Source organism: Meles meles, chromosome 13 (genome assembly GCF_922984935.1).
Source record: "Meles meles chromosome 13, mMelMel3.1 paternal haplotype, whole genome shotgun sequence".
Classification (NCBI taxonomy): Eukaryota; Metazoa; Chordata; class Mammalia; order Carnivora; family Mustelidae; genus Meles; species Meles meles.
This window is the reverse complement of record NC_060078.1, coordinates 797,279-823,996: the sequence shown is the minus strand read 5'-3', so window position 1 is coordinate 823,996 and position 26,718 is coordinate 797,279. Positions and strand designations below refer to the sequence as shown.

Below are 26,718 nucleotides of genomic sequence, written 5' to 3'. Positions count from 1 at the left end.
GCCTTTCCATCCTCACACCTGAGTCTCAAAACAACACATCGGTATTTCTAGAGTCAGATGGTATAGTTCTATGAGTGGTCATCTTCCCACTTTCTATTTTTCTGGTAGCATTCCCCTTCCCCTAGAATAAGTTGTTAGAAGCTGCTGGAGATCAGGATGCGCGTTAGCAGGAAGTAGTGGACCCGCCTCTGCCTCCCTGTCAATCTCCACCTGTTCCTAGAGATGCTCATGCAGGTGACCAGAAGAAAGTACTTGTACTTTCTTTTCCAGCAGAGGACAAATATGTACCATGAGGTACAGCTCAGGTTCTTCCGCAAGAAAAATGGTTTAAGGAACTGGATTTTCATAGCCTATGAGTACTGACCTCACCCTTTTCCTCTGGAACATAACACATTCCTAAGGGCATAGCTAGACTGTGCACTGCAGCCTGGGTAAGATACTTCTGTTGTTAAATACACTCGTAGCCTTAACTCTGCTTCTCTCTTTGCCTTTCAAGAAAGTGTTTCAAATACAAGAGCAATGTGGATCACTTTGAATTTGTTCTAATTTTATTGAAAAGAAGACAGTTCAAAAACATCGGTATTTTAGCCATCGCTAGTAACAGATTTCCTATAATTGAGCACACAATGGCCTCTCCTTATATAGCATATTGCAAAGAATATGCTCGAAAGGATACTGAAATATGTGTACTATCTTGAACCTAAGAATATAAATTTACTGATATTTTAGAGGTGTATGTACCAAGATTTGCAAATTAATTACTGTTGAGCATAGGCACATTTTGAAGGACAGTTTATTATGAGGATAGATGGAATGTAATTTCCAAAGATGATAGTTTTCTTATGATAAAATAAAGATATCTTTGACTTACTTGAAAGACAGAATGATGTATTTTTCTCCATAAATTTCTCTAGTCTTGGTTATATGATGACTTAAAATAATCCTCAACCTTATTTGAACTTGCCACAGCTGTATATCTGTGAAGAAAACAGAAGAGCTAATGAATATGATTTCAAGAAAGCTTTGGACCTGCTGGAATATATTGATGCGGTAAGTAAAATCACTTGAGATGATCACAGGCAAGGATCACAATTTATATATTTAGTTTTCTATAGAACTAAATACATACAAAAAGAGAAAAAAAAATAAATCTTTTAGCCAATCATGACAGTGTATTAATTTAGAAAGACTCTCTGGTTCAGCTTTTCCTAACTCTTGGAATGTGTATAGCTCTTTAGAAAAGCTGTCAGGAGATTCCCTTTCCTGATAATTCTCACACATTCCCAGATGTCTTTTTCTGTGCATGAATAAAAACACAGTTTTTCAGACTCCTGAGGCATTTTTTTCTCTTTCATTATTAAATCATCATTAGTTCCTCAGTCTGATACATTGCTTTATCGATTTATTCTTCATAGTATTCACCCTAAGAGGAGCTGTTTCTTTGGGGGAGAGGAGGTGGTTATAATGACAATTCTGTAGATTAAATAGTTGGCCCTGCAATTGGAAGCAGTTTGGTAGATTTTAAAAATGTAGTGTATTGGTACCTTGTTTCAAATCTTAGCCCTTCAAGCTTCCTGATAAAATCAGATTATTACAGAATAATCAGAAACTAATTCTCATACAGTTACTAATTGGCTTACTCTTCTGAGTATTAATGTCTTAAAGGAAATTTTTTTAAATTATGAATTAAAGTAAATAATTTATGCAGAATTAATTAACTCAAATTTAAACATGTATTTTTTTTAAATCAGGACTTAATGAGGATTTTTTTGTTTGTTTTACTGTAAAGGAGGAAGATGTAAATATAAATGATCTAAAACTGGAAATCCTTTGCAAAGCTCTTCAGAGAGATAAGTAAGTTCTCATAACATAACATGAATCTAAGCTATGGTTTTAGAAAAGGACTCTTTTTTTTTTTTTTTTTTTTTTTTTAATTTACTTGACAGAGATCACAAGTAGGCAGAGAGGCAGTCAGAGAGAGAGGAGGAAGCAGGCTCCCTGAGCAGGGAGCCTGATGCGGGGCTCGATCCCACGACCCTAAGATTACGACCTGAGCTGAAGGCAAAGGCTTTAACCCACTAAGCCACCCAGATGCCCCTAGAAAAGGACTCTTGAGGAAGATTATGATATCATGTATCAAATGGTTTTGTAACCTAATTATATTCTAACATAATTATAAAAATTTTATTGTATGTTTTAGTAATCTAAGTTTCTCATTCAGTAGTTAAGGAAGAGTTTAAGGACTTAGGACCACTGGTATAATAAATCTCTTTTGATTTTATTTATTTGAGTAGGAGAGCAGGGGTGGGGTGCAGAGGGAGAGGGGGAGAAAGAGAATCTCAGGAAGGCTGGATGCCCAGTGCAGAACCCAGTGTGGAGCTCGATCCCATGACCCCAAGATCATGACCTGAATCGGACACTTAACCAAGACACCTAAATGCCCCTCTACTTTTGATTTTAAAATATAGACTGTCAGTTTGCACAGAAATATATATGTTCTTGATTTTCACAGAAGTTGGGCCAGTTCTGCCAAAGAAGCTGCATTTGTTTTAAACAAAAAGTATATTAGAGTATCGGTACTCTCCTGTAAATTACTGAGACCTCTTTTTCGTGATCATCTCCTTCCTGAGAAGGGAGATTTCCATGGGAAATGGTGGCAAAGAAAGGCGGTGGCAGTGAAAGACAGAATAATTAGTTGGGGGATTGAATTGTTGCTAGGAAAAGAATTTGAGAGAACTTGAGTGCTAACACCCTTCCCTACTTAAAATTTTCCTTTTTATATGGTGCTGAGAAATTGCAGGAGAACTATTTTTACTAAAGCATTTCTTCTTCTGATCACTCCCAAATAGTTAAAATTGTTGTTCTGTTTGGTCTTGGAGGTCACTCTCTGAAGCATATCCCTCTGCCCGCTTCATTCTCCTTTCTAATCTTAAAAAAAGTATGCTGTCATTTGATTGGAATTCCTTGTCATGGCTTCATGTTTAAAAACTTTAAGGTGTTGGGGCACCTGGGTGGCTCATTCAGTTAAGCATCTGCCTTTGGCTCGTGTCATGATTTCTGGGTCCTGGGTCCTCAAGTCAGGCTCCCCGCTTGGCGGGGAGTCTACTTCTCCCACTGCCCCTCCCTGCCATGCTCGCTTCCTGTCTCTCTCTCAAATAAAAAATTTTAAAAACTTTAAGGTATTGTGGAATATTTCATTGATTACTGCAAAGCAGTGGTTCTGTGTGTGTGTGTGTATGTGTGTGTGAGCGAGCAGTAATCTCAACTAGATACAGAAAACATTATACTAGACCCTCGTTACCATTTTATTTTTATGAAAAGCAGAGTATGTTACAATGTATTGTAACTGTTACCTATGGTCTGAAGATTGTACTTGGGAGTCCTTACTAGGTTTGTTATTTATTTATAGAATTTTGGGGGGAAGATGGTTTGCTACTTTGTTTTGACATCAAATACATACTATTGTGTTGGGTGAATAGCTACCTGAGTGTAGCATTTTGTATCTGATATTGGGACTCTAAGTATATTCAACATTCAGACCTCCCTTATTTAAATACTTTGAAACAGTATTACAAAACTCAAGATTCTCCACCCCTGGCACAACCAGCAAAATAAAACTAGCAAACAGAAGTCATTTATTTCAAATATGTCCATGATTTCTTTTTCTTCCTGCAATTTTGTTTTCTAGCTGGTCCAGTTCAGATGGTAAGGATGATCCAATTGAAGTATCTAAAGACAGTATATTTGTGAAAATCTTACAGAAACTTTTAAAAGATGGTAAGTCATTTGTTAATATTGGAAGTTAGAGCATCACTCCTCAGTTTCAGAAATCTGAAAATAGTGGGGATTTTCCAAGGTGTCAGTGCCAGGGCAGTTTAAGATTAAATAGTATCATACTCAGAGTTAGAGAGATTTGTTTAAAATGTTTCTTTCCTCTCCCAACTGGGGGAGAATGGGTCAGGGTGAAGTCTCCATCCACATGGGTCCTGGTGGACTCCAGTGGGCAAAGTCTCCTTGCTGATTCAGGATGGACAAGGAATGGATTCACATGTTGTGACACCAAAACTCTGTATGACAGAAGTAACCATTTTCCTTAATTTTTCGGTTAACTCTTGTGAAGATTGAGAACTTGAAATGATATATAAATGAGAAATAACTTTTTGATATATAATGGACTGTACTAAAGTACAATTTACAAAATGCTTTTACACGTCCATTTTGGACATTAAAACTCTAAAATTCATGTTAAGAACAAAATAAAAAAAGAAGGGGGTATGTTTTGCATGTTTTGTACCTAATATAATCAGCAAAATTCCATTTGCTGATTGAGACACAGTAAATTAGGTAAAGAAGCTTTTGTAGGTAAAATGCTGTTCTCAGCGGGAATATGAAGTAGGGGATACAGTTGACCCTTGAACAATGTGTGGATGAGAGGCAGTGACCCCAGTACAGTTGAAAATTCCATAAATCTTTTGGCTCCCTAAAAACTTTACTACTGTTAGCCTGCTGTTGACCAGAAACCTTACCAATAACATAAACTTTTGGTTAACACATACTTTGCAGGCGTATTATATACTATATTCTTATAATAAGATAAATTAGAGAAAAGAAATTGTTATTGAGAAAATACATTTACAGTACTCTACTCTGTCAAAAAAATTCGCAGGTAAGCGGACCCCTGCCGTCCAAACCTGTGTTGTTCAAGGGTCAACTGTATGTACTTTCACCTTTTTTCATATTACTGGGAGCTTAATGTATGGAGAGTGTCAGACCAGAGATGAGCGTTTTGCACATTTTACATATGTGCGGCTCATGTTTATTATAGAAAATTCTATCAAAATGTGTCATACTAAATTCAGGCAACGTGCAAAATAGACTTAGTGTTTACCAATCTTTGCAAATATAAGGGTACTCTGTTTTATACCAAATGGAAAAAATACACAGTGGTAAGTTATTGTAAATTCAATCCCTCTAAATGGATAGGACTTTTATCCATCATACTGACATTTACACACATTTGAAAGTTTTCTATACATATATATGCAAGATACATTATTTAATCTACATCAAATATGACGAACCCAGTCCCTGGTACATAGTAGTCACTCAATAGACATTTGTCCTTTGAATGCCTACAAGTATTTTGCAGATTCATAGCCCCAGCTCCTCTGTAATGGGTTGTATTCTGCAGTCTTCTATTTTAAAGATTTTTTTTTTATTTTTTTATTTGTGAGAGAGAGAGAGAGAAGGAGAGAGGGATCACAGGCAGACAGAGTGGCAGGCAGAGTCAGAGGGAGAAGCAGGCTCCCCACCGAGCAAGGAGCCCGATGTGGGACCTGATCCCAGGACACCGGGATCATGACTTGAGCCAAAGGCAGCTGCTCAACCAACTGAGCCACCCAGGCGTCCCTGCAGTCTTCTATTTTAAAATTGCTGGCTTAACCAGGGGACATGAAGGGGGACCCTTAGAAAAACAGTGTGAAACTAACCACACAGACCAGTATTCTGGGGTGAAACAGAAGCAAACTCTCAGCGTTTACATGTTGGAAGCTTTTGTTTTCCAACCCAGCTGCGATGGTCTCTTAGTGTTACTTTTCAGATTTTTAGTCTCCTTTTGTAAGTGATTCAGTGAAAATATAATTCCATGACTAGATTACTTGGAACTTGCTCAGAATTGATCTGCACTTTTATTTTGAAAAAGTAATACTTGATCATCCTGTCATGACCGATTTAATAGTGCATTCTTTTTCAAAGATGAGCAAATAACACAAAGGTTAATTAAGCAGCCTTTTCGTTGTCACAAAATAAATAAAAATTAAAAATGAAATAATGAAGGAGTATAACAGAAGAATCTGATTTGTTTGAAAGTATTTGAAATACTTGAAATTCAGAAAGAGCTAAATGCCCCTCTGAGACTTTCTCTTTTCTGTATTTGGAAATGAAATAACTGGGTATGGTTGATTTCTCTGTACTACTGGAGAGATTTTCCATGAGCCTAATAGATTATTAGAAAGCATTTGGACCCAAATCCAGTGCTTTCCTTGAAGATTGTTCTCATAAAAGTGCCACAGAATTAAATCGTGGCTATCTAATGTTTAGTGCTATTTAGAGGTGACTTTGCTGTTTTTATTATTCTTAGATTATAAATCATAGATGGACAACAGGAATGGAAAGTTGTGATTTTACAGGAAGAATTATTTAATTATGACCAAAGAACAAAAACAAGTAGAAACTGTTAGAAAAATGAACATATGTGTGCAAGTAAAAGGTATATATACTTATATCAAGAAGTTAAAGACATTTATTTTTGGAACCTTTTTAATAGTACAGCTACTATGTACAATAGTGAATGTTTTTAAAGGAGGACAGAGCTGATGGTAGTGAGAAAAAGAAATCCATCAAATACTAGTTCTAAACAGAGGGCATGCATGGTAAAAATAGAAGCCAAATAAGATGTGTAATTTTTTTTAGAGAATTGATCTTTTAAAATCAATATATTTTCAGAAGTATAATGCTGCTTGACAGATAAAAACTCCTTATTGAAAGTATTTTAATTGTAGTAAATGATCTATAAATATTTCAAATTTAGCCTCAAAACATTTACTAACCCAGATTTTTAATTATATAATAATTAAGTACAAAAAATAGTACTGGGCACTTTGAGGGTATTGGGAAAAAAACCTCAGTATTTGATTTTGAGAACCTTATGCTAATATGGCAAATTATAAAATACTGTATTATTAATTGAAAATTTTTTTCCCATTTTCTTTATCAAATAAGAAAATTGTACGTATCTTTTTGTAACTACACAGGTCCTAATTCCAAGAGTTCTGTTTCATCAGTGCTCATTGGCTTTCCAGCTTTACAGAGGTCTGATGAAGAAATAATTCCTCACCGGTCTCATTTCCGGCTATAATATATTTTGAGACACTGGAGCTAGCTTTCATACTACTATACTGCTAAATTGTTTCCCCGTACATAATTGGATATGTGTTTAATATGTATAGTTGTTGAAATACCTGAATATATAAATAGATATTATATATTTGTTTGAAATTAATGTATAATTGTTGGAATATGTAATTGTTTGAAATACTTGTTTTCAGGTGATTATTAGTTAAAAACTTCCACATTGAAGAAATGACTTAAGCTGTGTAGAAAATGAAATTATTTCAAGTCTTACTAAAAGCTTTGATCAGATTGGCTGTTTTGACCACTAGGGGGAAAAATACTCCCGCAGCCTCTTCAGAGTAAGAATGTCAGGCTGTAGACCTGCAAGCATGTTTGACAGTGGAAGGAATTTAGAGCAGAGTATTTCCCAATAGTGGAGTGACATTATATTTTAAATAGAAGCACAGGTGTTATCATTAATCATCTTCATTCATTTGGGAGTTTTATGAAAATTAAAAAGGACTTTCTGTGTTTGTGTTTATAGGCATTCAGCTCAGTGAGTACCTGCCAGAGGTGAGCGACCTCCTGCAAGCAGACCAGCTCGGAAGCCTGAAGTCTAATCCTTACTTTGAGTTTGTTTTGAAAGCAAACTATGAATATTATGTTATGGGGCAAATGTAACTTTTCCTAAAAATGGTCACTGTTCCTGAAAATGTGCGGAAGCATGTTCTTTTAAAAATCTTAGGCCTTAAACATCTAAAAATTTGTACAGTTTATAACACGTATTGCTAAATTTTGTATACTTTATTTGAAAGCTGCTGCAAAACCACTGTAAGGCTGACTGTAGTTTTGGTTTTTTTGTTACAAGATATTTTCTCTCCTCCTTTTTCCATCTAAAATGTAGCACTTGTTATTTCCGTGCTTGCTGCCCTTCCATTCTCTTCTTATCTGTTGGGGGTTCTGGAATTCTTACTCTGGTTCTGGCTACTTGTATGCACAAAGCACTTCTCGGCCTCAGTTTTTGTAACTCTAAACATTACCAGAGTGCACGGATTGTCTCTGAAATGGCTGTGACTCTGCACTGAAGAGAATCTGGAGTATTTGGTGTCTGTTTTGGTTGGGGCTAGTGGGAAATACATATTTCCCACTAAGGGAAAGTAAGGTCGATGTCAGATTTGCTAACTTGGTGTAGGACTAAAAGACTAAACAAGGCGTAATTCATGTGAGCTTGAGAACGAATTGATTCATTGGGAAAATATTAAATATTTCTACATAAATAATTGAGCATTAATGAGAGGAACAAGACCCTTAAGTGTTTTCTAGCCTATCGATAAGTTACCATGTAATAAGTTTATAGTATTGGTGTTAGTTACAGCCTTCCAGTATGGCGATTCCATTAGCTCCGTGTATTTTCAAGGTGATTTACACTGAATGCCAGCTTTACCACAGTCTAACAAATGTAAAGCATGTGTTATGCTAGAGGCCATTATAGGTTTTCTTAATATGGCATCTGATTTACTGAAAAGTAGTGATTCCCTAAGCGTCATTGTTCTGACCAGTGTCATCACTCAGTTTTTAATCAGCTTTAAATAAAGACTAGAGATTGGACAGGGAGCTGCTGGCATATTCAGATTCTGGCCCAGTTGAATGCTCACTAAACAACTTGCTCCGACAGCTGAAAAGGTCAGAAGTTAAATATGGTGAAGAGAGGCCGGTTCCTGGTTTCACAAAGTACAGCCGTCTGTGTCCTCTTCCCTCTCGCTTCACATCCAGCCTTTGAACACATTGTCAAGAAGAGGTTAATGGAGCTCATTACATTAATAACCAGAGGAAAGACACTAGCAGCCTTGTCTTCTTCTTTTTGCAGCTTGTGTGCGGGGACAGCATCAGGGTCCAGGTTAGGAACCTATTGAAGGGTTGCTAAGGGAAGTTAGGAAGAACTTGTCAGATGGCAGGTAAGGAATTGCTAAAATTCTCTTCTTATAAGACGAGGCTTTGGTTTTCTATTGACATTAACAGTTCTTAGCTGTATGATCCTGGTCCGTTATAATGTGCTCTGGGGACACAGCATTGTGCCCCCTTCAACGTGCTTCCACAAATCTAATAATCCCTAGTGCGACAGGAAGGCCAGTCTGAGAGTCACCCGGGCCCCATCGATGGCATGATTTTGCATGACTGCTGTCACCGTGTAATGCATAGTCATCTTATTTTGAGGGGGGGGAAGGCTCGCTCTTCTAGCTCTTGTCTTGTCGTCAGTAGCCTAGCACTGAAATGGTTGGATTTTTAAAAACTAGTAGTGGTAAAATTAAGGCCTAAGATTTTGAATAATTTTTCTAAATTAAAATTTTACAACATAGTCTTTACCAAAGAATTGATTTTTATATAAATTGAGTAATGGATAAAGACACATTTTAAAGGTGAGCATGTTTTGTAAGGAAAGAGAAATTTTACTGACTTGGGAAAGTTTTTTTTTCTCCACTTCTGTCTTTGCTTTTCTCCAAGTCATAGCTTGCAGCTTTGATTAAATCAAACGATAACATTTTTGAAAGTGAGCAGCCAGCTTTGTGTGCTGGTGTGTTTTAAGATTTTGTGAATATGAAGTACGTGGGTAGCTTAGTCTGTTAAGCGTCTGCCTTTGGCTCAGGTCATAATCTCAGATCATGGGATCAAGTCCTGCATTGGGCTCTCTGCTCAGTGGGGAGTCTCCCTCTCCCTCTTCCTCTGCCTCTCCCCAGGCTTGTGCTCTCTCTATCTCTCTCTTAAATGAATTTAAAAAATCATGAATGTGTCAAGGATGAAGGCAGAACTGGAGATACATGTAAGAGACTTGCTTGAAACCCCAGTGAGGTAAAAGACTCCTGATACCCTCTAATGTAAGGATTTCGTTTTTGAAGAAAACTTCAAAACTGGATTGTTTCTTTTACTTTGGGTTCTGAATCAGAAACCTGAAGTGTATCACCCACCAGGCACACAAGGCCACGTTTCTCCTTTGAGGCCGACTGCTTTCTCTCGGAACAGGAATGGAAGGAAAGCCACACCATAATGTCGTCGGACTCACTTCTTAGTCTGTTGTAAGCCAGCGTACTTGCACATGTTGAGGCTGATAACTACAGAAATACTAACGTGGTCCCACCTGTGTATTCCTGGACCTTGAATTTGGAGAATGGCTGAAGAGAAAATAGCATTTCTATGCAAAATCCCCTCATTAAATACCAAAATACAATTTAAAAAATAGTTTTGTATAATCCTAACAATTTTTAAAAAGATTTTTATTTGAGAGAGAGTGTGAGGAGGGGGAAGAGCAGAGGGACAAGCAGACTCCCCACTGAGCAGGGAGCCCGACACACACACACACACGGCTCAGTCCCAGGCCCCTGAGATCATGATCTGAGCTGAAGGCAGATGCTTTACCGACTGAGCCACCCAGGTGCCCTCATTAGTTCTTAAAAAACAAGCAAAACTGAGGAAAGTGTGAAACCTATTTTTTAAAAAAGTATATGGAATCCCACCAGCCAGAAATAGTTTCACTTACCAGTTTGAACTGTCTCTTAGGGACGCCTGGCTGGCTCGGTGGGAAGAGCAGGCAATGCTCGGTCTCAGAGTCATGAGTTCAAGCCCCATGTTGGGTGTAGAGATTACTTAAATGAACTTTTAAAAAGTGGAATGTATCTTGGGCAGTTTGGCTTTGTGCATACTGTATTCCATAACCTAGTGTATACTGTGACCATCTCCTTAATCCAGTGTTTCCCAGCCTGTTTCTCACTGTCGTTCCTGAGGACTCTTCTCAGACAGTTTGGTCCTAATCAGTCCACCCCCGTACCCGCACCGGGAAAGTTTAGTACTGCAGATAGACTGTCAGGTTTGTCTGTGCTGGGCCTCTGGAGCCACAGGTCATTGTCACATCTAAGATATTCTTCACACCCCACAGAAGAATGCCCCCCTTCAAAAATGCATGTCTACAATTCAATGACGGCAGGACACTTGACCGCATGGCTGTGCCAGGCTTTATTTGACGTTTCTCTGCCTTCTAGCGATCTGAACACTTGGGTTAATGGTTTCGGGTTGGGTTGGGTTTTTTTACTTTACTTTTACCATTTTAGATAATACTAGAATAAATCTGTGTGCACCCCAAATTCCTGTAAAATCACATGACTCTTCCTGCTCAGTTGGCGCTGATGTTGACGTGTTTCGCAGACAGTTCTAACAGTGTTGAATGCCCTTTGCTCCCCTCTTCTACCTCCTCACCCCCTCACCTCCTCCGGACACGGGAAAGATACTGAGCTGTTGAGTGTTTATGCCCCAGGCACTTACCTAGTTTTAATCTTCAAGTCAGTGTTAAGGAGTACATAGTATCATCAGTTGAGAATATGGAGCCTTTCTTGAAGTGAGCTTGTATACTTGTAACAATTTGAGAGCATGTGAAGTGTTTTATGAATTCATATTTGAGATTTCTTTTTGAGAGAGAGACTGGGGGGCGGGGAGCCCAGGGAAAGGGAGAAGCAGACATATGACAGTCAGAACGGGGGGAGGATGCCCCCAGAAATACTTTTCTGCAGAGCGCAAGCTTTTGACCCACTTCTCGTGCTGGATATTAGGAGGTGGTGGGGTGAGGGGCGGAGCTGAGGGCTCCAGTGGAATCATTAGGTCAGTACAGATGGCCAAGGCAGAAGCCTTGACTTCATTGCAGGATGTCTTTGGCCTCTCAGAAAAGAACCCTTGAAGAACTGTTATGTTTCCAGAACCAAACCAAGTGCTGGGGAGGATTAAAGGAAAGTAGAAAGCTGCCCCCGCCCCCTGACTACTAGTGAGAGTCACCCAAGCCCCAGCTGTGGGACCTGGGAGTGGTCTAGCTCATTGAGCCTTGCTTTTCTGATTCTTAAAACTGAATGACTATTACCTGTCTTATTTACCTCAGAATAGTTAGAAGCTTATATGCTTTTAACAATATGAAAGCATATAAAGTGTTTTATGAATTCATATTTGACATTTTTTTGAGAGAGAGAATGGGGGGCAGGGAGCAGAGGGAGAGGGAGAAGCAGACTCCCCACCCAGCAGGAAGCCTGTTGCGGGGCTCGATCCCAGGACCCCTATACCACGAGTTGAGGGCACACAGTCAACAGACGGAGCCACCCAGGCACCCCGAACTCATATTTGAAACAGTAGGAAACGATAGGGGGTTTAGACCCAGTGAGAGTGGCGCAAACAGATTTGTGAGGTGCTCAAGGCATAGGGCTGCGGAGGAGGGAGCTGTGAACCCACAGCTGAGTCGCAGCACCGCCCTGTCAGGTGTCATGAGCGGGGCTGCACCTGAGACCTTAGAAGCAGGCCCTCTCTCAGGCATCCCCTACATGGCTGAGCTTTACTGAGTTCTCAGAAGGGTGTGCAGGCAGTCACCTGCTTATCGGGCGAGAGTGGAGCACTGGTGTGTTCCCCAAAAGTGTACATGTATGGAGACAGTTTTTCCACTCGCCCGTGACTCGCCCGTGAGGTCTAGTCCTAGGCCAATGAGAATTCAACAAGACCAGAATGGGACTGGGTGGCCCCACAGTGACCTGTCAGAGACTATTTAAACAGCTCCCCCAGGGGCAGAAAGCAGATGTCTGGCCGGGTGTCCTCAGCACCAGCACCGCCCCACCCCCGTCGCCCGCCACAAGGTTTGCTGGACTCAGTCTCTTCCCTCCTGAGCATTTTCTTCATAGCTTTCTGTGCTTGAAGCTCATGGACTCTGGGCTGAGCAAGCTTGCTAGAGAGAACTGCACTGAGCATGAATTTTGGAAAATACAACTCCGCTCCCCTTTCAAATACCAAGTTCTTTGATATTCTTCCTATTTCAGGCCAAAATTTAAGCTTTTCCGTTTATATTGTACCTGTAGTGCATTTGCTGGTTTATTTTTTTCTAGTCTCATCACTACCCACTGCCAGCAGGACCTGAGGTTTTCAGAAGGCCATGTTGTTCTGTCACTCCCTCATTCTCTAAGATAATGGGAAAAGCTAAACAGGAAACCGCAGTAGCTTTTAGCTGACCCTTGGCGTCCAGTGCGTAAGCCCCATCCTAACCAAACTATTGCTTAATTGACTGACGGTTTTAGGAAGAGCTGCCATGATGTGGGCTCCAGGGGAGGGTTCCATGTGCTTTTCTGTCCCTCCCTCCAGAGAAGCCACACCTGTCCCAGTTGCCGAGTTCCACTACCAAATGTGAATTGCAACTATTTTGGGAGCACTTAAGCACATCAGAAAAATGAACCATTCCATTCTTGCTTGTCCCGTGTCACTGATGTACCCCCTCAAAGCATGTCACTGAGTTCATCACAGAAAATTGTGTCTCCCTGTGGCTTCCACAGCAGGCTTAGGACTGCGCTCCCACCCTCCCCCACCTCCCACCCCCCCCACCTCCCACCCACCCCCACCTCCCACCCCCCCCCAAAAAAGAGAAAATGTGAGACTGGCACCAACTGGATAACCTCCTCTGACCCTCACTCCACCTTACCATAAGTAGATCCAAATCCTTCTAGAAAATTTGAAAGGCATATCCCCATATATCAGTGGTATAAATAGAACCTCTTCAGCGGCCTCTGGTAGATGGTGACTCTCCAAGGTGGACTGGCGGCCGGGCCTTGGCAAGGCATCATCCTCTAAATATAAAGATGAGTTTGTTCAGCCTTTGCAGAAGGAAAAATCGCTACCCATCCTAGAGTGCAATGTCCTTGTCCTTCTTACTGGGAGGGAGGTCGAGCAAGGTTCACTTAGGGCACTTCACCCATTCCACCACCAGGTCGTGCCTGGTGACCCTGGCCTTTCAGTTCCAGGACAGGGACACTCTTAGCCCCACCAAGGAGGTGGGGACTTAGGAGCTCAGCTCGGCCCACCCAACCTGGGGCAGGTTGTGGAGAAAGAGGACACCCCCTCAATTCCTTCATTAACCCCCCAGATGTGCTGAACCTCACTGAGGCGAACAGCTCCGGGTGCCCTGGCTTTGTGCCCGGCCCTGCCAGGGCCGCTGAACTGGCCTGTCCCCGGGAGCCCTGTGCCTCCTCCTCCTCTTCCCCGCCTCTCAGTCCTCTCCTCCCGCCGCCAGTTGTCTGGGCCGCGACAGCTGCGCGCCCTCCCGCCGCCGGTATCCCTCTCCGTGGTGGGGGCGGGAGCCGACCTGGGTCAGCCCTTGAGTTGGAGCCTCAGGGGTAGGTAGAGCGGGGAGAATATGAAGTTCACTGGCGGGAGGGGACGGGGGTCTCCTTCCTTCCCTTCCTGGGACACCGGGTGTGACTCCTGCCCCCATCCTCTCTGCCCCACCACTGGGACACGGCTCCCTCCTCCCTCTAGCCGCGCGTGGGGTTTTGCAGGTCTGAGTAAACCCAAAGAAGGGTTGAAATGTAGGAGGCACCCTCGGCAGCGCCCGTGCGAGCAGAGCGGACGGGGTGGGGAGGCCTTTCGGACAGGTGCAGCTCCGGGAGCGCAGGCGCACACACGCACCCACTGGCGCGCGCGGTGACCCTCGCCCCACCCCATCCCCTCGGGCGGGCAACTGGGCCGGGTCGCGGGGGGGGGGGGGGTAGGGGTGGCCGACCGGCCGGGGAGACGCTCCATATACGGCCCGGCCCGCGTTACCTGGGCTTAGGCCAGGCCGCTCCTTCTTTGGTCAGCGCAGGAGACCCGGGCGGGGGCCCAGGCCGCGAGCCGGCTGGGGGAGGGGGCTCTAGTGCCCAACACCCAAATATGGCTCGAGAAGGGGAGCGACATTCCTGCGGGGCGGCGCGGGGGGGTGCGCCCGCGGGCTATATAAAACCTGAGCGCGAGGACCAGCGGCCACCGCAGCGGACAGCGCCGAGAGAAGCCTCGCTTCCCTCCCGCGGCGACCCGGGCCCGAGCCAGAGAGCAGCAGGTGTAGCCACCCGCCCAGGTAGGGCGGGAGTGGGGGAGGGGATAGGGACAGGAGAACAATAGGACAGGGGGACAAGGTGATAGGGCACCACTTAGGGGAGCCGGGAGAACTCCGAGGTAGAACCCAACCGACTCATCTGATCAGCCCCAAGGCCTACTTTACGCTCTTTATAGAGGAGACACAACGCAATCAGTTTTTGGAAATGTCTCCAAATTTATCCCTAGCCCCTTTGGGCTCCGCTACCTGGCGTTTAGTGTGTGCCAGGTGGATTAAAGCTTTTGCTTTAGTCGTCCCAAGGGCAATACCTCCCAACGAAGGCCTGAGCCAAAGAGCAGGAGGGGCCCTTATTCTCTGGGTTGGCCATCAGGCTTTTGAAAAGGTGCCGCTGTTCAGAGCCTGGAATGTCAGACGGGTCCGGAATGGGCCAATCCGCCCTGGCTGGAGCGCCAAAGCCCCTCCCATGGGCATGTCCTTGCACCGGGCCGCCTGCCCAGCGAGCAGGTCCCGCCGGCCTCAACCTTCCAGGTGAGGCCGCGGAGGCGCGGAGACGGTGGGCGCCCTCGCCTGGCTCCTGCCGCGTGTAGCCTGTGGCGAAGTCAGGGAAGTCTCGGCGGAACCTGTGCTTGGGTTCCCGGGGTGGAGAAATTATCCGTGTGGGCGCCAGGGCCCTGTGCCCCTCTCCCCGTGGCATCGCAGCCCTGAGCCTGGGGAGAGAAGCCAGGGATGGGTCCCTTCGATTGCTCCCCTGGCCGGTTGCGCGCCGTTCCGGCTGGGGATGCCCGTCGGTCCCTGGGAAGGGAGGGCTCTCGGGCCAGCGGGGCCTCCTGTGCTGACGCGCCGCGTGTCTCCACGGCCTTCCTGTCCTTTGCAGAAACCAGACACCATGTGTGACGAAGACGAGACCACCGCCCTCGTGTGCGACAATGGCTCCGGCCTGGTGAAAGCCGGCTTTGCCGGCGACGACGCCCCTAGGGCCGTGTTCCCTTCCATCGTGGGCCGCCCTCGCCATCAGGTCAGGCTGCCGCTCGGCGGAGGGAGCCGGGCGGGGGACCTCCGTGGAGCGGGGCCCTGCGCCACTCCGAGCCGCGGTAACGTGGGCGTGCTGTCTCCGCTCCGCAGGGCGTCATGGTGGGTATGGGCCAGAAAGATTCCTATGTGGGCGACGAGGCTCAGAGCAAGAGAGGCATCCTGACCCTGAAGTACCCCATCGAGCACGGCATCATCACCAACTGGGACGACATGGAGAAGATCTGGCACCACACCTTCTACAACGAGCTCCGCGTGGCCCCCGAGGAGCACCCCACCCTGCTCACCGAGGCCCCCCTCAACCCCAAAGCCAACCGCGAGAAGATGACCCAGATCATGTTTGAGACCTTCAACGTGCCCGCCATGTACGTGGCCATCCAGGCTGTGCTGTCCCTCTACGCGTCCGGCCGTACCACCGGTGAGTGCGCGCGGCCCCGGCCCCCCCGCCCCCCCCCCGCCCGCGCAGGCCGAGGGGCTCGCGCTCACTGCCAGCCTTGTGCCCGCCCTGCCCCCCGCGCAGGCATCGTGCTGGACTCTGGCGACGGCGTCACCCACAACGTACCCATCTATGAGGGCTACGCCCTGCCGCACGCCATCATGCGCCTGGACCTGGCCGGCCGCGACCTCACTGACTACCTGATGAAGATCCTCACTGAGCGTGGCTACTCCTTCGTGACCACAGGTGCGCGGCGCTCGGGGCAGCTGGGGCGGGTGGGGTGGCGCTCGGGCCCCGCGGCCCTGCGCTGAGGGCTCCTCTCCTGCCGCTGCCCCCCACAGCCGAGCGCGAGATCGTGCGCGACATCAAGGAGAAGCTGTGCTACGTGGCCCTGGACTTCGAGAACGAGATGGCGACGGCCGCCTCCTCCTCCTCCCTGGAGAAGAGCTACGAGCTGCCCGACGGGCAGGTCATCACCATCGGGAACGAGCGCTTCCGCTGCCCGGAGACGCTCTTCCAGCCCTCCTTCATCGGTGAGTCCCGCTCGCCGGCCTCCGCGGGAGTCCCGGGGCCCCGCCCGCGCCCCCCGTCCTCGGGCCGCGCCCCGCCGGCTCACGCTGCTCCCTGCGCCCCGCAGGCATGGAGTCGGCGGGCATTCACGAGACCACCTACAACAGCATCATGAAGTGTGACATCGACATCAGGAAGGACCTGTACGCCAACAACGTCATGTCGGGGGGCACCACCATGTACCCCGGCATCGCTGACCGCATGCAGAAGGAGATCACGGCGCTGGCCCCCAGCACCATGAAGATCAAGGTGGGCGGCGGCCCGCGCGCCCTGCCCGCGCGTGGGCTCTGGGCTGCGGGCCTCACCCCCTGACGCGCTCCCTGTCTTACAGATCATCGCCCCGCCTGAGCGCAAGTACTCTGTGTGGATCGGCGGCTCCATCCTGGCCTCGCTGTCCACCTTCCAGCAGATGTGGATCACCAAGCAGGAGTACGACGAGGCCGGCCCCTCCATCGTCCACCGCAAATGCTTCTAGACCCCATTCCGCCAACAGCGCTCGAATTCTCCTCAGGACGACAAATCTGCTGAGGTTGCAGGTGGCTGACCTCGAGTCACCGCGCAGCGACTTCGTCTCTAACAACTGCAGTTGCTGCCGCCGCAACGCGACACAATGTTTATAACGTGTACATACATTAACTTATTTACCTCATTTTGTTATTTTGAAAACAAAGCCCTGTGGAAGGAAATGGAAAACTTGAAGCATTAAACTCAGCCATTCTGTCTGTTGCGTAAAGTTGTTTGTTGTGTTTATTTGCCATGGGAGGGAAGTGGCGGGTCGAGGGAGGGAGAGAGTCCCCCCATCTTCCGTGTCACAAGTGTCACTGGAGTCACTTTTCACAACACTCCCAGGGAGTGCGCTCCTTCCCCCCTAGATCAGGACAATTTCCAAATACCCGCAGGCCCATTAAAGGCCCGACCTGGCCCCCTGGTGTGTGTTGAGGACCCTCCCCCTCTGCAGGGCGCTGTCGGGAGCTCTGGCCCGCCGCAGGCGTCGGGCGCTGTCCACGGTGCTGGCGCGCGCGAGCCGCTCCGATTACGGCGCTCCGCGTTCCCTTAAAGGAAACCGGCGTCCCCCTCCCGAATCTCGAGACCTAACTGAAGGGGTTGTGTTCTGCATTTAATGAGCCGGTTTTCGTTTGTAAATGAAGACAGTCACTTCTCTTCCAGACCGGGAAGTCCTTTGCTTCCAGCCAAGGTGATGGTGGTACAAAAATCAGGGTGGGGTGGGGAGGAGCCACACCCAGAGGTGTGGGAGGAGGGTGAGGAAGGGGCGAATGAGCGGTCCAGAAAGGACAGTGCGTGTGGGGCATACACGGACCCCGAGGGCAGCCCAGCAAGGAAGGGTCTGCGGGGAGTGGAGCTGAGACTGGCCGTGGAAGAAGAGGGGTAAACAAGGGAGGAGAAACACCACCCTCTCCTTCCCGCCACTGGCCATGTTCTAAAGGCACAAAATACGCTAATGGGGTGCAGTTTCTTTGGGAGAGCACAGTACCTACTTGTTTAAAAACCAGCTCAGTGTTTTCTAGTGGAGGTTACCAAGGACAGTGGCACCTAAATAAAATAGATTCTGACTCAAAGAAGGTAATAAAGTTTTTTGGAAAATAAGTTTGTAAGTAGAATTAACAATATGCAGTGTTATAAGCCACATAGCCATAGGTTCATTCATTCTCTCCTTGTATGGCCCATTGAAACGTTTCTGGAGCCTTCGAGGACTCTAAGGTGGGAATTCTGCCAAACCCAGATGCCAGGAAAATCAGTAATCCAGTAGAATTTAAAATTTTAATCGAACAAGTCTATGATGCTGTGTATTATTGCCCCACGAAGGGTGGATACATGTTAAAAATGCGCGAAGTTCTAGCCTCTTGGAGGAATCTAGGTTTTACTGATAATGACAGGTATGCATAGGCATATCTGAGCAAACTAAACCCATGTGTGCACAGACTGAATAACTCATGTAGCCAGCAGCCCAGAAAAATGTCAGTTACATGAGTTAGTTGTCATATTAAGCGTTTTTTAACCAAAACCCAAAATCACTTAATTAAGATTTCAGTAAGGTATGTCAGGAGATAATGACCCATTTCTCCTGTGATCATAATCATTGCATGAGTCATGGTCGTTCGGAACTCACAGAAATTTTCAATATAACCTGGTAGCCTTTCTTGCCGCATTACCTCTGATACTGCTCTTCGACAGAAAAAAATGCGCAGATATTATTAATCGTGTGGTTTCACTGGAATGTGCCACCTCTGAAAATTATCTTCCTTACTTAGACTTCTCTAAAAGCAACAACAACAACACATCACACATTTTATTAGTGTTCTGTTAGTTTTCCTGCTTTCCTATTAGGTTACGATGATAGATATTTGGTGAATTGTATTTCCTATATTTGTCCTGAAGGAGGATGTTGGCTGTGGTGTAGTAAATAATGGGTCTTTTGAAAATGTGTATCTAGAGCATATAAAAATGTGTGCTGGGCGAGGGGAGAAATACTGAGTCCAACAGCTGTACAAGTGTTTGTAGTAATAAGAACCAAGAAGTCCCTGTGTGGAGTGAATAATGTTACATCTTCTCCCCCAACTGAACAGCCATCTCAGAGAATCAGTTTTTGGAGCAGTGAGAGAATTGAAAACAACAAAAAACTTCCCCCATCCACTGCTTATGGCGTGTTTCCCTAGACTTGGCAGTGGGACTTATCAGGAATCTGATTTCCTTCTCACAAGAGCTTGTGAAGTTGCCACCAATTTGTTTTCACTAAATCTATATTACCAGTGTTCAGTTGGAGAAAGAAGGAATAGAGAAGAACATGAGAAGAGAGAATGTGCCAGGATTCAAAAGGTTTAAGGTTAAGCGGCAGAAAGGAAAGGATCCAAGACCACAGTACACCCTAGGCTCTGTCATGTAAACCTTTGGAAGTTTGAATTGGACCATGGAATATCAGGGTCCTTCCCAGCTGCATCTGTCCCCTGATCCATTACCTCAGATGTGGTAGAACCCACAAAATGTTAATGAAATATTTTGCTGCCCATCTACCATGTGCAAGAGGTACAGAGAGGGCTGAGATATGGTCCCATCCTTTAGAGTTTGGTGCCACGATCTCCACTTATGCCTTGACTCTGATTACTGCAAAGTCTATGGGAGTTCCTGGGTGCAGGGCCCTCTCTGCACCATGAGCCATCAGATGCTGTGGACACAGTGGCTGTTTTGTAGCCTGTTCAGCCACTTGCCACTGTGAGGCTGGCTTCCCTCCCATTGTTTCCTGATGAGGCTGGATGAGTTCCAAATATTGGTTCTCATGGGGAAACACAGCCTTCATTGTGCTCAAGAGGGTCTACCCTGCCTCTGGTGCTGGGGACCACCTCTTACCGGGTAGTGCCTCAGCCGCAAGGACAGAGGTGGAAATGGGCTCATCCCGCAGACCGATACTGCTATGTGGGCATTTATGTGGTCAGCTTACCTACCTGGCTGCCTCCTTCTCCTCTTTGTCTCATTTCTGTCACTTTCATTTCCTTTCTGCCCTGTACCGTCCTTTGGAAGGCATCAATTTCAGCACCGTTGATATGTCATCGTTCTTTTGAGTGATTACCGTAAGCTGATGATACATGCCTCAGCTGCAGCTCTCAGAAAGAAGCAGAGAACATCTGGCCTTGATGGCACTGTGTTTGGGTCGGTCTCACAGTAGGGACACAGGACTCTGGGCCACCTGTTTCCTTGTCACCTACAACCAGAGCCAGCTCCCAAGCCACCAAGGGCTGCAACTTCCAAAGGTGGTTTAGAAAGGCAAAGCAGCTGGAGGTTACTCAGATGTGAATGAGGAACATGCGGGGGCTTCACAAGGGTGGTCCTGTCACACAGGAAGCTAGAGGACCTGTCTCTGGATATAGGAGCCCTGAGCCCTCTGATTGGCCCTTTCCCTCTTATCAGTTTCTTGATGACTTCTCCCAGTAATGAAGTTTCTGAGGGCGATATATGAGTGAGTAAAAGATAGATTGCGGAAGGTGCTAAGATGACATTGGTGGTTCTCCTATGTGCCGATAGTATCAGGATTGCCTTTTGTATAATAACGATTGGTGATTCCTAAACCTCATCACTGTGCAGAGCTGCTGGCCACCAGAGCTGGCCTTGGGAATGGCAGATTCTCTACATCATGGGCCAAGGGGCAGCCATAACACCCTTGGATCCTTATCTTTCCACATCTTGACTTATTTCCTTCATGGCACCTATACTAGGATCCTGTGGTTGCTGTAACATATAACCACAAAATAGATGCTTTGAAACAACAGGAGTTAACTTTTCCACAGTTCTGGAGGCTACAACTTCAAGATCAAGGTGGTGGTGGGATTGGTAGGTTTTGAGGCCTCTCTCCTTGGCTTATAGATGGCCATCTTCTCCTTGTGTCTTCACTTCATATTCTCCCTTTCCATGTCTGGGTCCAGATTTCCTCCTTACATGATATACCTAGTGTAGTCAAGCTCATAGAGGAAGAAAGTAAGAGGGTGGTTGCCAGAGGCTGGGAGGAGGAAGAGAGAGGAGTTAGTATTTAATGGGCACAGAGTTCTGGAGCTGGATGGTGGAGACAGTTGCATGATAAAATGAATGAACTTAATGCCACAGAACAGATGGTTAGAATTACAGATTTTATGTTAGGTATATTTTACCACAATTTTAAGAAAAGGTAAGCACACGAAAAAGTGCTCAATCTTTTCAGTTGTTAGAGACAGAAAAAATAAAAAAAAAATCAGATGCTACTATATACATACTATAACAGCTAAAATTAAAAAGATTGACAATCCCAGATGTTGACAGGCATGTGAAGAAACTAGAATTTTCATACTCTGAGTGGGAATGCAAAATGGTACTATCTCTTTGGAAAACATTTGGAAGTTTCTTATAAAACTAAACATAACTTGCTCTAATACCTGATAATTCTATTGTTAGGAATTTAGCCACAAAGATTAAAAACATATATTCACCAAAGAACTTGTACAAGTACGCTAATAGCAGCTTTATTCATAATAGTAAAAATTGGAGACAGCTGGGTGCCTGGGTGGCTCACTGGGTTAGGCCTCTGACTCTTGACCTCAGCCCAAGTCTTGATTTCAGGGTTGTGAGTTCAAGCCCCATGTTGGACTTCATGCTGGGCATGGGGCTTACTTAAAAAAAAAGAAAAAGAAAACCAGAAACAACTGGAAACAGCTCAGGTATTCATCAGTAGAAAACCAGACAAGCTGTGTGTAGTCATATAATGGACTACCATTCAGCAATAGAAAGGAAAAAACTATAGATACACACAACATGAATGTATCTCAAAAACATGCTGAGTGAAAAAAAATGTACACAGAAACCTATATATGTAATATTCTATTTATATGATATTAGAGAACAAGCAAAACTAGTCTGTGATATAGAAAAACCAGAACAGTGGTTGTCTCTGGGAAGTGGGGTAGAGATTTGAGAACTTTGTGGGGTGATGGAAATGTTCTATATTTTGATAAATGTGAATTGTGTCAAACAGATCAAGTTCAGTGAGCATACAGTTACGATCTGTGTGTTTCATTCAATGTAAATTTTAATCAAAAGAAAAAATGGCAATCAATAATAGAATATCAGAAGTTTTTTTTTTTTTTTAAGTAATATCTATGTCCAACACAAGGCTCAAACTCATGACCCTGAGATCAAGAGTCACAAGCTAGGTCACCTGGGTGTGCAGTCGGTTAAGTGACTGACTCTTGATTTTGATTCAGGTTGTGACCTCAGGATTGAGATCTCAGGGTCATGAGATTGAGTCCTGTGTCAGGCTCCATGCTCAGTGTGGAGTCTGTTTGAGACTCTCTCTGCCTGTCCCTTCTGTTCATTTGCATTCTCTCTCTCTGAAATAAATGAGTGAAACTTGGGGGGCAGGGGGAGTCACATGCTCTACTGATTGAACCAGTTAGGTGCCCCAGAATATCATATATGTTCTACACTAAAAAATTTTCAACACTGTTCATTTTAGGGGGTTTATCTGAATTGCATAGTGGGTAGTTCCTCTAATTGATCGTCCAATCTACTAATTCTTCCTTTTACTTAATCTATCATTAAGCTCTTTTGTGGACTTTTAAGTTTCTGTTATTAATTTTTTCCCTTATGGAAATTTTTATATATTCTGTTTTGTTCTTTTCCAAATCAACGAGAGCATGTTTTTATATTTCTGTTCCCAATGGATATTTGTTAGCCTTTCTCTTACTTCCTCAATAAAGCATCCAAAGGTGTTGTGTTATTTTTTAAGATTTTATTTATTTAAGAGAGAGTGAGAGAGAGAGGAAATACAAGCAGGGGGGAGCAGCAGAGAGAGAGAGAGGGAGAAGCAGGCTCCTTGAGGAGAAAGGAACCTGACCTGGGGCTTGCTCCCAGGATCCCAGGATCAGGACCTGAGCAGAAGACAGACTCTTAGACGCCCCTGCATCCAAAGGTTATTTTGGTGTGTGTGTGTGTGTGTGTGTTTTAAACAATGTGGACCTAATAATCCCAGTAACTGGAGTCTGGGAGTCTGTTTCTGTTACCTGTTGTTCAGGTTCTTATTCATACGGCCTTGTATCCATGTGTTTCCTTGTTGACGGTGTCTTGTTCACCGTCCTTGAAGAATGCTTGTAGACTTGGAAACCTGGAACACAAGTGCCTCTCTTCAGAAAGGATCTGTATTTGCTTCCGCCAGGGATCTCCTAGGATCCAGCTCTTCTGAAATGATGATAAAATTCACTGCCTGGTGGTCCCAGGGGATACAAACGGGGACCACAGATACACATGAGGACTCAGCTGTGTTCAGTTTCTCGGGAACCCGCCCCCGCGCCATCACCGCCATGTCGTGCTCGGTGTCAAGGAGGCTGGTGAGGCCGTGTGGGGTGGGGTTTACTTCTGGCTCACACCTTCCCTCGTCTCCTGTGGGGTAGCCCTTCAGCTTCACGGAGGAAGGCCCCAAGCTTTACAAAGCTGTTAAACCTCAGTGCCAGGTAAGCTAGATAAGCAAACGCTCTCAGGGCGAGAGCTGCTCCCACAATTGCCACACTTCCGGCTTCCCTCAGATTTCGGCCCACTAATTCCCTAGTATCTTGTCAACTCTTCAGTGCCTGTTAAGATTTTTAAAATTCTTTATTCAGCTTTTTAAAAAGTCGTTTGCAAGGGGAGTGTTGATTCTGAGAATTTAGCCTGCCATATCCCCTATAAATGGAACTCCACGGCTCTTCCTTCTCAGGCTTGGCTTTGGCCACTGACGGAAAACAGCACAAATCTCATAAGCAGCTTCAGGAATTTTGCCCCCAATTCTGCTGCCTTATTTTAAAGCTGTTGTTTTTTCTCTGGGTCTAAAAATGCTCTGGGTCTGGAATATTCCCCAGGCTGATGGGGTACCAGCTGGGAGGCCGGGGTGCCTGGAGCCCTCACGGTCCAATGCTAACGTGCCGTGTGTCAACAGGGATCAGTTGAAGCACGAAAAAAAAATGAAGGGCAAAAGAGGCAAAGGGCCTGGGTCAAAGTCACCACAACAGCTGCTGGTGATTTTTTTCTGCCCTTTTTATACTCCAATATTTGTCCCAACTTTATTTTTCTTCAAGAAATGTGTATTATATTACTATTAAAAATAGTCAAGTGAAAAATGTGGGAAAAAGGAAAAAAAAAAAACAACCAGAAGAGAAGAGGTCTCAGTAGTCCAATAAATAGTCCTGATGGCATTTCCAGCAGCGGGGGTGAGTTTGGGCAGATGCGCTGGCCAGCCGGCTCCTGAGACAGACGGAGGAGCTTCGGGGTTTGGGCTGGGCCGGGGTTCCGAGGACCACTGCGTCACGTGTGATCCCCAGGTGGCACCAGCTGAAAGGAGCTGCACTCGCTCCTTTCTTTTCTCTGCTCTGAGCTCCAGAGCAGTCCTGGGTGAACTTGGCAGAGACTGCATTCTGGTCCCAGCTCCATCTCTAGTCGGAGGGGGAAGAGCCACCCATGGCCGCGGGCCCCTCATTCCGCTGCCCGTGTATGATTCTGCCCTCGTCACTCATGGGAGAGAAAGGAGAGGCTGTTCTGAATGACTCGGGAGCGGGACAAGCTGGTGAGCTGGGAGAAGGCAGTGTCTCCAAAGCCCAGCTTCCCTGCAAATTCCGCAGAGCCCCGTCTCACACTTGGCCCTTCCTAAGCCAGAGTGCTCAAAATCCACCCCCAACACACAGTTGTGAAGGTCTCTCCTACTCTAGGCATGGAGAGGCGCGCTAGAGAGTCACTTGACTGTACTTGAACTTCTTCAGTAAATGCTTAAAGGGGGGGGCCTCGTGCGCTCCACGTCTACCTCTGGCAGGTTCTCTGGAACCTGGGTTTTCCTCTGCTTCCTGTCTCAGATTTTCAGAGGGCCCAGAGCGGAGCAGGCTGGTGGAGGGCTGGGCCGCAGGGGTAGACCAGGCCCCAGGCAGGACCTGCGCTCTGACCGCCAGGGACACTGAGGCTGAACCCGCAGGCTCAAGTGCCAGAAACCTGAAAGCCAGGGTATCGGCCCCTCTGAGACTGAAGGGACTTCACCCAGAAAAACACACCCCGGCCCCGGCTCAGCGTGGCTCTCCCTCTTCCTTCCCTGGCCCCTGGGCGACTCCTTGCCTCACCCTCACCCCAGCCCTGTGCGAGCCGCTGAACTTTTTCCAAAGGGCAATCTGGACACTGTGAGGCAAACAGATTTGTTCCAGGCCACGGGAGAATACAGGCTCATGGTTCACAGCCAGGGGAGTGTCCTTTTCCTCCACCCAGCTTCCTGGTTGTCCAAGGACGCAGGCATGGGGGCTGTCCTTTAAGTCTGAGAAGTCAAGACATCCAAACTCTGGTCCTGACTGTTCTTCTGCTCATTTTCTAAAAGGATCCACAACTCTGAGATTCCCCTGTTGCCTGCGACTGCACACCCACCCGTCAGCAGTTAACTTGCTGATTCGTTCAACATACATTTACTGAGCACTTACTATGTGCCCGGCCCTGTGCCAGGAGGTAAGGTGGTGAGCCAAAGGCTCAGGGTCTCAGCCCTTGGGGGGCTCACAGTATCAGGGTGAGGGGGATGCAGAAGGGGCCACACCAGGCTTGAGCAGACCCTCCACTGCAGAAGACATAATTTTGCTTTAATCTAAGAATGAAGAAAACCTATTGAACCATTTTAGACAGAGAGAAAGAGAGACAGAGCGAACCTGGCATCACCAGGAGCAGGAGGAAATACTCCACGACAGCTCTCGGGCCTCTGACTCAGCCTCCAATTCGCATGAGGATGCTCCCGAAACCGGGGAGCTAGTGAGCTGTGGCGGGTGTGGGACACGGGGCAGACTGGCACCTGGAGAAGGAACTGCAGGAGGGGAGGGAGGAACGGGCCTGGTCCCAGAGATGTGGCCCTGAGACCGGAGTGCCTGGGCCTCTAGGATGGGGTATGGCCTGGGCTACAACCTTTCCGCTTCCTGTCAGTCTGCTCCCACCTTGGAGCAGGCAGGGAGGATCATCGGAACTGGAGGATTCTCCTTAAAAGATCCAGGAAGACCACAGGAGAATGAGAGTTTGTGCTATTTTGGCGTTTCCTCTCTCAGGAAAGAATGCAGGAGAATCTTAAACAGTAAATGAGCCTTGGGGGAACCTGCCTCAAATAGCACTGCTTTATCCCGCGTCTGCCCTGAGGACCCTTCTCCAGACGCTGGGAAGGGGCGGAGAGGAGGGGGAGGGAGGAGCAAGGTAGGAACCGGGAGGGGGGAAGAGGGGGAGAGGGAGGAAGAAGCCGGGGAAATAGGAGAGGAGATGGGGCAGAGGCGGAGCAGGGGAGGGGCGGGGAGAGTGGAGAGGGGAGGAGACGTGGGGGGGAGGCCCGCAGCTGTCCGCCCCCGCCGCCGCCTGCCACAGGGTGAGTCACCGCGCCAGCTCCCAGCGCCTGCCTCTATTTTTG

The 26,718-nt window shown here is 46.4% G+C and overlaps 2 protein-coding genes and 1 long non-coding RNA gene across 3 annotated transcripts in view; 2 read left to right on the top strand and 1 right to left on the bottom strand.

The window, feature by feature from the left end:
• NUP133 (nucleoporin 133) overlaps window positions 1-8,024 on the top strand; it is a 55,063-nt gene extending 47,039 nt beyond the window's left edge. Inside the window, exons 23-26 of the mRNA XM_046027082.1 lie at window positions 970-1,050; window positions 1,790-1,854; window positions 3,689-3,777; window positions 7,436-8,024. Coding sequence (XP_045883038.1) covers window positions 970-1,050; window positions 1,790-1,854; window positions 3,689-3,777; window positions 7,436-7,572 — 372 coding nt within the window. The 3' untranslated portion in view covers window positions 7,573-8,024. The remainder of the gene's footprint in view (window positions 1-969; window positions 1,051-1,789; window positions 1,855-3,688; window positions 3,778-7,435) is intronic.
• On the bottom strand, window positions 4-16,405 carry LOC123955258. Its single transcript, XR_006821229.1, has 3 exons — window positions 16,359-16,405; window positions 13,379-13,523; window positions 4-977 (listed from the first exon to the last, which is right to left on the bottom strand). It is a non-coding gene; the product is annotated as an uncharacterized LOC123955258 (long non-coding RNA).
• ACTA1 (actin alpha 1, skeletal muscle) lies at window positions 14,686-17,535 on the top strand. Its single transcript, XM_046027083.1, has 7 exons — window positions 14,686-14,788; window positions 15,642-15,782; window positions 15,890-16,214; window positions 16,317-16,478; window positions 16,574-16,765; window positions 16,870-17,051; window positions 17,134-17,535. The coding sequence occupies exons 2-7, from the start codon at window positions 15,654-15,656 to the stop codon at window positions 17,275-17,277; spliced, it is 1,134 nt and encodes a 377-aa protein (XP_045883039.1). The 5' UTR covers window positions 14,686-14,788; window positions 15,642-15,653; the 3' UTR covers window positions 17,278-17,535.
• Window positions 17,536-26,718: the final 9,183 nt, after the last annotated feature.